The sequence below is a fragment of the Stegastes partitus genome, unplaced genomic scaffold (genome assembly GCF_000690725.1).
Source record: "Stegastes partitus isolate 25-593 unplaced genomic scaffold, Stegastes_partitus-1.0.2 Scaffold1129, whole genome shotgun sequence".
Taxonomy (NCBI): domain Eukaryota; kingdom Metazoa; phylum Chordata; class Actinopteri; family Pomacentridae; genus Stegastes; species Stegastes partitus.
In genome coordinates, this window is record NW_007578860.1 from 44,730 (window position 1) to 52,368 (window position 7,639).

General features: G+C 44.2%; 1 protein-coding gene across 5 annotated transcripts in view; it reads left to right on the top strand.

Moving 5' to 3' along the window:
* Nucleotides 1-7,639, top strand: part of shank3b (SH3 and multiple ankyrin repeat domains 3b) — a 45,891-nt gene that overhangs the window by 25,055 nt on the left and 13,197 nt on the right. For 3 of the 5 annotated variants that reach the window (XM_008296440.1, XM_008296443.1, XM_008296444.1), the window contains 9 exons: nucleotides 1,598-1,669; nucleotides 2,090-2,198; nucleotides 4,229-4,380; nucleotides 4,461-4,590; nucleotides 4,738-4,775; nucleotides 4,892-5,008; nucleotides 5,120-5,197; nucleotides 6,642-6,708; nucleotides 6,835-7,057. In XM_008296440.1, the coding sequence (XP_008294662.1) occupies nucleotides 1,598-1,669; nucleotides 2,090-2,198; nucleotides 4,229-4,380; nucleotides 4,461-4,590; nucleotides 4,738-4,775; nucleotides 4,892-5,008; nucleotides 5,120-5,197; nucleotides 6,642-6,708; nucleotides 6,835-7,057 (986 nt within the window). The remainder of the gene's footprint in view (nucleotides 1-1,597; nucleotides 1,670-2,089; nucleotides 2,199-4,228; nucleotides 4,381-4,460; nucleotides 4,591-4,737; nucleotides 4,776-4,891; nucleotides 5,009-5,119; nucleotides 5,198-6,641; nucleotides 6,709-6,834; nucleotides 7,058-7,639) is intronic. The other 2 variants (XM_008296442.1, XM_008296445.1) reach the window with 1 other exon arrangement.

Below are 7,639 nucleotides of genomic sequence, written 5' to 3' on the forward strand. Positions count from 1 at the left end.
TGTAAAGGACAAACATGCGAGAAAACACGCTTGTAAAGGCTCACAAACCTAAACACAAGAACACAAATTTTGCTTTTTCAACCCTCTGAACTCCAAAACCCTCCGACAGGTTTTTAGATACTTTTCACCTGGTTTACTTCGTCAACAAACACTTTCCTGAAAAGTTTCTGCTCTCGACTGGTAGTTTAAAGTCTCCTTCAACACAGCATGATGTTCATTTATTAAATTAGGTTTCCATTTAGTGGAAAATAGACGATAAAGCCGGAGATGTTTTCAGGCGTACGGAACATCTTTGAGTTCTCCATCAGATCAGTCGCTACATCTGGTTTAAAAGATAGAAAATAAAAACATTTCTACACAAATAACACCTCATTTGTATATTTAAACAAGTTAGGAATCAACTGGAGAAGATTCAGTGGTATTAGTTAAAACTTTGACACTATTCGCTCGTAGCGTCTCTTAATCGAAGACATCTCAAAGACTTAAGAGACTGAGAGGAAACTCCAACCAACTGGATCAATGAATAAATGCAGCACGGATCAGAACCAGAGAACAGAGGAGCCAGTTGTTGGAGATACATCCAGCTGATGGTGGAACATCTTTCTACATCTGATGGTGGAACATCTTTCTACAGCTGATGAGCAGAGCAGGGAGGAACAGTCTGGAAACATGGAGATAGTTCAACATCTGCAGGACGAGGAGACGACATGTTTTCTTGAGTCATGAGTCACTTTTTTAGCCATTTAGGAAATATAATTTTTTGGACGATTTTTGAGACACTTTGGACAAATGACGACTTATTTTGGACACATTTCGAGTAATTTCCGACAAGTTTTTCTCGTTGTCCACTGTTAAATTTAGCTGCTTCATTTCTACAAACTGACACATGGAAACAAACCAAAGTGTCCTGATGGAGAACTCAGTTAGCAAATTCACATTTAAGGTGGCTATCGTTAACACCTACTGACATTTTTTTACATAAATAATTAAAGATATTCAACCGTTTTAATAATTTCCAACTGTGTCAAACTGACAGAAGACATTTCTGAGTTCTCTCTCCGTCTTCATGGTTGTTCTGGTTCCATAGAGGACTTTATAAATGAACCACAAACGGCCCAAGCCTGTTTGGCGTTCAGAGGGTTAAACAGAAAACATGTAAAACACTTCAGCTGTGATTTATTAAAACACACAACTCGACTCAGATCTCGGTCCGAGCATCACGTAGCTTCAGTTTATCAGGTAATAATTCAGAGCTGCTCCTCAGATTTAACTGGCATTAAGACGTATGCGGTACTTTTTATTTTACGCTGTTAATTTCTACTAAATCACCTTTAAAGCATTAAACGAGGCTCGGCTGTTGGTGCTCGGCGGAAGAGGCCGAAAACATCTTTTAAGTCTCTTTTTCAAAACTTCGATCCAAAAGACTTTCATGAATGCTTAAAATCTGGTTCGATTTGTTCATTTTTTATGGATGCTTTTAGTCTTTTTAATCACTTTTGTTTCTGTTAAACAATCTGCACCTTCAGTGAGAAACGCTCCACATAAATAAAGTTTGTTTTTTAGCGTAAACTAACCGCCGGCGTCTGTTTCTGCACAGTTTCGTTATAAGAGGAGAGTTTACACGCAGAGCTACGTGGACGACAAGCAGCTGGCGAAGCTGCACACGAAGGTAAAACACTTCACGAACACCAGCTTTGTTGTCAAGAGTCGTAACTCACTGAGCTGAAGGAGATAATAACGCAGAATTATAACAGCGTAACGGTTCTCCCACTGTGAGCCACAGCGGCAGGAAGGTTTGTTGTTCCGCAGCTCAAGTGGAAAAAAAAAAAACAAAAACGACTCAATGTTTAAAGAGTTTAAATGAATATTAAGCAAATAAAAGAGCAGAAATAGCAACGCTGACGAACCAGCGAGGGAAGCATGTGTGTGTTTACAGTATATCTGCTGATAAACAGCAGCATGAAAAGGATCAGTAAAAGTGGCGGCGTTTGTTTCATCACCTCGACGCTGAATAAAGAAAACTCCAAGGTCGACGAGGAGAGTCGGCTGCTTCCTCACACTAACAGCCCTCGTGTCGGTTCGTTCTCAGGCCAACCTGAAGCGCTTTATGGAACATGTGCACCAGAAGAACGTGGAGAAGGTGTCCAAATGGCTGGAGAAAGGCCTGGACCCCAACTTCCACGACTCCGACAGCGGAGGTGAGTCGACTCAGACGTCCTTTAATTATCCACAAGAAGCAAAACTCACCGGTGACAGAATGTACGTTTACAAAGATCTACTGTACGAAATAAACACAATTAGAATAAAAACAGACGTTTCAACCAAGAATGAAGTTGCTGTTGTTGTGCAGAGAAGATGTAAGTTTTATTTAAATACACGAATTAGCATTTTTCACATCAGTCTGCGCTCAGTGACTCATAAAGACGAGTTTTTTTCTCTTCAGATTAAAAAACTAAAATCTGTTGTAGCTCAAAACGGCGCTCAGATGCTTTCAAGTTCCACCCCAACAACAAACAGCTCAAACACCACAAGGAGATCTTCACTGAATCAGTGTATCGCATTCAAATCGACTTTAAAAGCCTCGTTGTATCGAGCAGATGGCGTTTAAAAATCCCAAAGTCACAGACAAGAGATGTTGAAAATGACTCAATTAATTGCTGTTAACAGTTTAACCATTTACAAAGGCAGAAAAAGAAAAAGGTCATGATGTTGGTAAATGTCGACCAGCTGTAGTACCTGGTTGTTCCAGCAGGTGGAGCCTCTCACTGTTTAATCCTGTACAGATCAGAGGAGGCGACACTCAGACTACAGCTCATGGTGGCAGCAGAGAGCATTGTGGGAGTTTATCAGCAACGGGACCATGACAGAGACTCCTGTAGCTGTTACTGGTTTACACCCGTTAATCAGTCATTGATTGTTAATGCTGTTGACTGTCGGGTACGAACATTGTCTAAAGTTTATTTCTTTAATGCAGATGCACATGTTCGCCTCCTGATTGGGTCTAAACCGTCGCTAGTTGTTCCCTGATTCTTCGATCACGTGACTCTTTTCCGATCTGTTTTGCGATCAGCTGTTGTTGATCTTGTTGTCGTTGCAGCAGCTTCTGTACAGTTCAGGCGATTGCTGGTCTACCGGTTGTTGTTGTGGCTGCTTAGCTTTTCCTACAACTCACCAATCCCCTGCTCCATGTTTACCCCAACACACCCAGCATTTGTGTTTTCAGGTGTGTTATAAACTCGGAGATTATTTCTTCAGCGGTTTCATCTGGATGGAGATCATTTTCTGTTTAAAACAGCATTTAAAATGAAAATGTGTCAGAGTGGACGTCGCCCGAAACACAAACGCAGATGATTCATGACTGAAACCTCTTTGTTTCAGATCAAAATGACTCCTGACTCACTGGTGTAAGGCTGTAATTTACTCTCTAATTTACAGTTCAGGTTAAGTAATCGGTTTCTGCTGCAGCTTTCCAGACCTCAGTTTGACCTGCTGGTGGAAACACAGGCTTGTTGTATTTCTAAATTCTCCCAACGTTGTTCAGTTTTGGCCTCACAGCTGTGAAACTGTGACTGAGTTTGAGGATGATTATCTCAACCTCTGTCTTGCACAGTCAGACCTTCTACACAGCAGACCTTATTATCAAAGAGGGAAATAACTGGCTTGTATTTTTTAAACCAATCACAGCCATCTTGGGCGGAGCTAAGAACAGGATTTGCTGACAGTTTGCTAGCAGTGTCATCAATCCATAAAGGGTTAACAGACTCACTTTACACATGACTTGAGCTGTAAACTTAGTTCTGTTAGATGTTACTGAGACACAAGAAACTCTGTCCCAGTTGATCCAGTTTGTCTTAAACACTTAACCTCTAGTCGGAGGTCCTGAACCTCCTCAGAGTCTCTTTCATGGTCCCGTTGCTGCTGAACTCCCACAATGCTCTCTGCTGCCACCATGAGCTGTAGTCTGAGTGACGCCTCCTCTGGTCTCTACAGGATTAAACAGTGAGAGGCTCCACCTGGTGGAACAACCAGGTACTACAGCTGGTCTATGGTACATTTACTGACTTCACGAGCACATCCTACCCTCTAACAGTACATCTTACACTGTTCTACTGGAGCTTTACAACAAGGTTCCACCTACAGAACATTAAGGAACAGTTTGGATGCAGAAATGCGTTTATCTTCATGCAGAGCTGTTCAGGATTTGAATCTGGCGTCTCTCTGTGTTCAGAGTGTCCTCTGACTCTGGCTGTGCAGCTGGAGGAAAGCTGTGAGCTCATCAAGGTGCTTCGCAGTGGAGGAGCTCACCTGGACTTCCGGACCCGGGACGGCATCACGGCGCTGCACCGGGCCGTGCTCTGCAGGAACAGCGCCGCCCTCACGGTGAGCAAACACCACCGAGCAGATGCATGAGCCTCTGAGAGCGGTCGCTGTTAAACCCGACCTCCTGTCCTGGTCCTCAGACGCTGCTGGACCTCGGAGCATCTCCGGACTACAAGGACAGCAGAGGCCTGACGCCGCTGTATCACTCCGCCATGGTGGGCGGCGCCCCCTACTGCTGCGAGCTGCTGCTGCAGGATCACGCCACCATCGGTACGGAGGCTCGGCGGGGTCAAACCTCCGGCTGCCGCTGTTCTAACACCACGACTGTTATCCGGTTTTCATGTTTGTACTTTCTGTTCCTACTTTTTTTTTTTTTTTTGTGGAGCGCTGAAACAGTTCTTGTTGTCATGGTTACAGGGATGACTGATGAGAACGGGTGGCAGGAAATCCACCAGGTGACACACACACACAGTCAGATTACCTGCACTGATGACAAGTTCAGTCCCCGTACAATTATGATTTTGTGTGTGTGTGCGTGTGTGTGTGTGTGGGCGCATGTGTGTGCGTTCAGGCCTGTCGCTATGGTAACGTGCAGCACTTGGAGCACCTGCTGTTCTACGGCGCTGACATGAGTTCCCAGAATGCATCGGGAAACACCGCACTGCACCTCTGCGCTCTGTACAACCAGGTAACACACACTGAACACGCAACAGAACACACACACACACACGTGTAGCGTGTTCTTATCTACATGTCAAGTTTGGAGTCAGTGAAACATCTGCTGCTGCCGGTTTTGCAGGACAGCTGCGCCAGAGTGCTGCTGTTCAGAGGAGCCAACAAGGACATCAAGAACTACAACAACCAGACAGCTTTTCAGGTAAAAACTACAACACACCAGAGCTGCAGGAACCACAGGTAAGTACAGAGTCTGAAGTAGTATTCAGAATTTACAAAGAAGACTCTTTCATGTCAAAGCAACAACTAATTTCTACAAAGTGATGTCAAGTAACCAGAAATATGAAGCGTACTGTACGTGATTTAATAAGTGTTCACCTCCATAAAGTCACTAATTCAACTCAGCTCTAGTCAGTTGGTGCTACAAGTCTCACAGTCAGTGAAGTAAAGATCTCAGTGATTGTAGAATAAAGACTCGTGTATCTGGAAGGTCCACCACTGGTGGATCAGAACTCCTGGATAGAACTACACCATGAAGACTGAAGAACCCTCCAAGAACTCTGTGAGAAGGTTGTTGAGAAGCATCAGTCATGGGACGATACAAGAAAACATCTCTTGGAGTCCAGAAAAATCCATCATTAAGAAGTGGAAGGACTATGGAACATGAGTAGATCTGACTAGAGCAGGACGTCCTCAGAGCAAGAAGGAGACTAGTGAAGGAGGCCACCAAGACTCCTATGACTCCTCTAAAGGAGGTACGAGAAGGAGACTAGTGAAGGAGGCCACCAAGACTCCTATGACTCCTCTGAAGGACTTACCAGCTTCAGCAGCTCAGATGGAGAGACTGTTCATTCAACTGTCTGTTCTTCACCATCAAAGCTTTATGGGAGACAAAGAGAAAGACTCTGTTGGAAAAATCTCAGATGAAATCTGGACTAGAGTTCAGCAGAAGACATGTGGAGACTCTGGAGTCACCTGGAAGAAGGTTCTTTGGTCTGATGAGAACAAAAGCTTTTTTGCCATCAGACTAGACGTATGTTTGTTGGACACCAAACACTGAACATCATCACAAACACACCATCCTCACTGTGAAGCACGGTGGTGGCAGCAACAACCTGATGCAGTCTGCAGGAGAACTGAGATGTGGAGAAGACTTGTCTTCCATCAAGACAATGAACCGAAGCAAACAGCCAAAGCTCCACAGAGATGGTTTGAAGACAACAAGGTGAAGTTCTGGAGGCCCAGTCAGAGTCCAGACCTCAATCCAGCTGAGAATTAGAGTCTGGACCTGAAAAGTTCTGTTCCCTCATGATTCATGTGGAACCTGACAGAGTCTGAACAGTTTTTAAAGAAGAATGAGGTGAAGCTGCAGGGTCCAGATGTTCAGGCTGATTTTACATTTTGTAATTAATTGGTGATAAAATCCCTGAAATCACTGAAGTCTGTGTGATGCAAATGCAGCTCTTGAATTCACAACAACTTTTATTGTCCATCAACGTGATTCTGAGCTGTTTCATCTTAAAACGATTAAATATAAAACCAGGTGGAAAAACAGCCTGTGGAACATATTGAGGCTAATTTCCTTCAGTTTTATTTCACTCATGAGGAACAAAGCTCGTTTGTGTTGCTGTTGTGTGTCTGTGTAGGTGGCGATCATCGCTGGGAACTTTGATTTGGCAGAAATCATCAAGATCCACAAAACTTCTGACGTTGGTGAGTTTAAACACATTAAAATGGTGTTTGTGTGTCCGTGGTTGTGCGTCTGTGTTGCATCGCAGCAGTTGTATGCTAACTTTCTGCGTGTGTTTGCGTGTCTGTTTTGGTGTGTTTGCGTATAAGTAGTTCCCTTCAGAGAAACTCCGTCCTACACGAAGCGCCGCCGAGTCGGCGTTACCAGGACGACCGCAGGGAACGGCCTGTCGTCTCCTCGCTCCCTGATTCGCTCAGCCAGCGACAACGCTCTGGAAAGCCCCGCCTCCTCGCCAGGCCCCTCCCTCCAAAGCCTAGAGACGCACCACGACACGCACACACACTCGCTGCGACGACACACACGCCGCCTCAGGTAAACACACCTGCACAGGTAGACGCACACCCGGAACACACGTTTATGTGATGTAGCTCATCTGTACTGGTGAAGATTGTAACAATACTGGTGTAGTTAGCATAAACACTGATGTAGTTGACCTCTGTACTGGTGTTGATGGTCTGTATACTGGTGTTGATGGTCTTTATACTGATGTAGTTAGAATCAATACTGGTGTAAACTGTGTCTGTAGTGGTTAAGTTGGTAATAATACTGGTCTAGATGATCTCTATACTGGTGTAGTTAGTATCCATATTGGTGTAGTTGGTAACAACACAGGTGTTGATGGTCTCTATTCTGGTGTAGATGGTGTTTGTACTGGTTTATTTAGCGACAGTCTACCAGCTGCAGGACATCACTGCATGTAGACATGTGATCAGGTGGCAGCCAAGTCACAGAAACAACAGAGGCAGCCCTTAAAGAAGAAGAAATTACTCTTTGGGTAACGATGGAGTTTGATACATTTGGTTATTTCATGTTCGTTTACATAAATGTAGGAAACAACAGTAATCTGTAACTGGATACTAGCGTTGATCACGTAGAACCAGAAACATCGTGTCC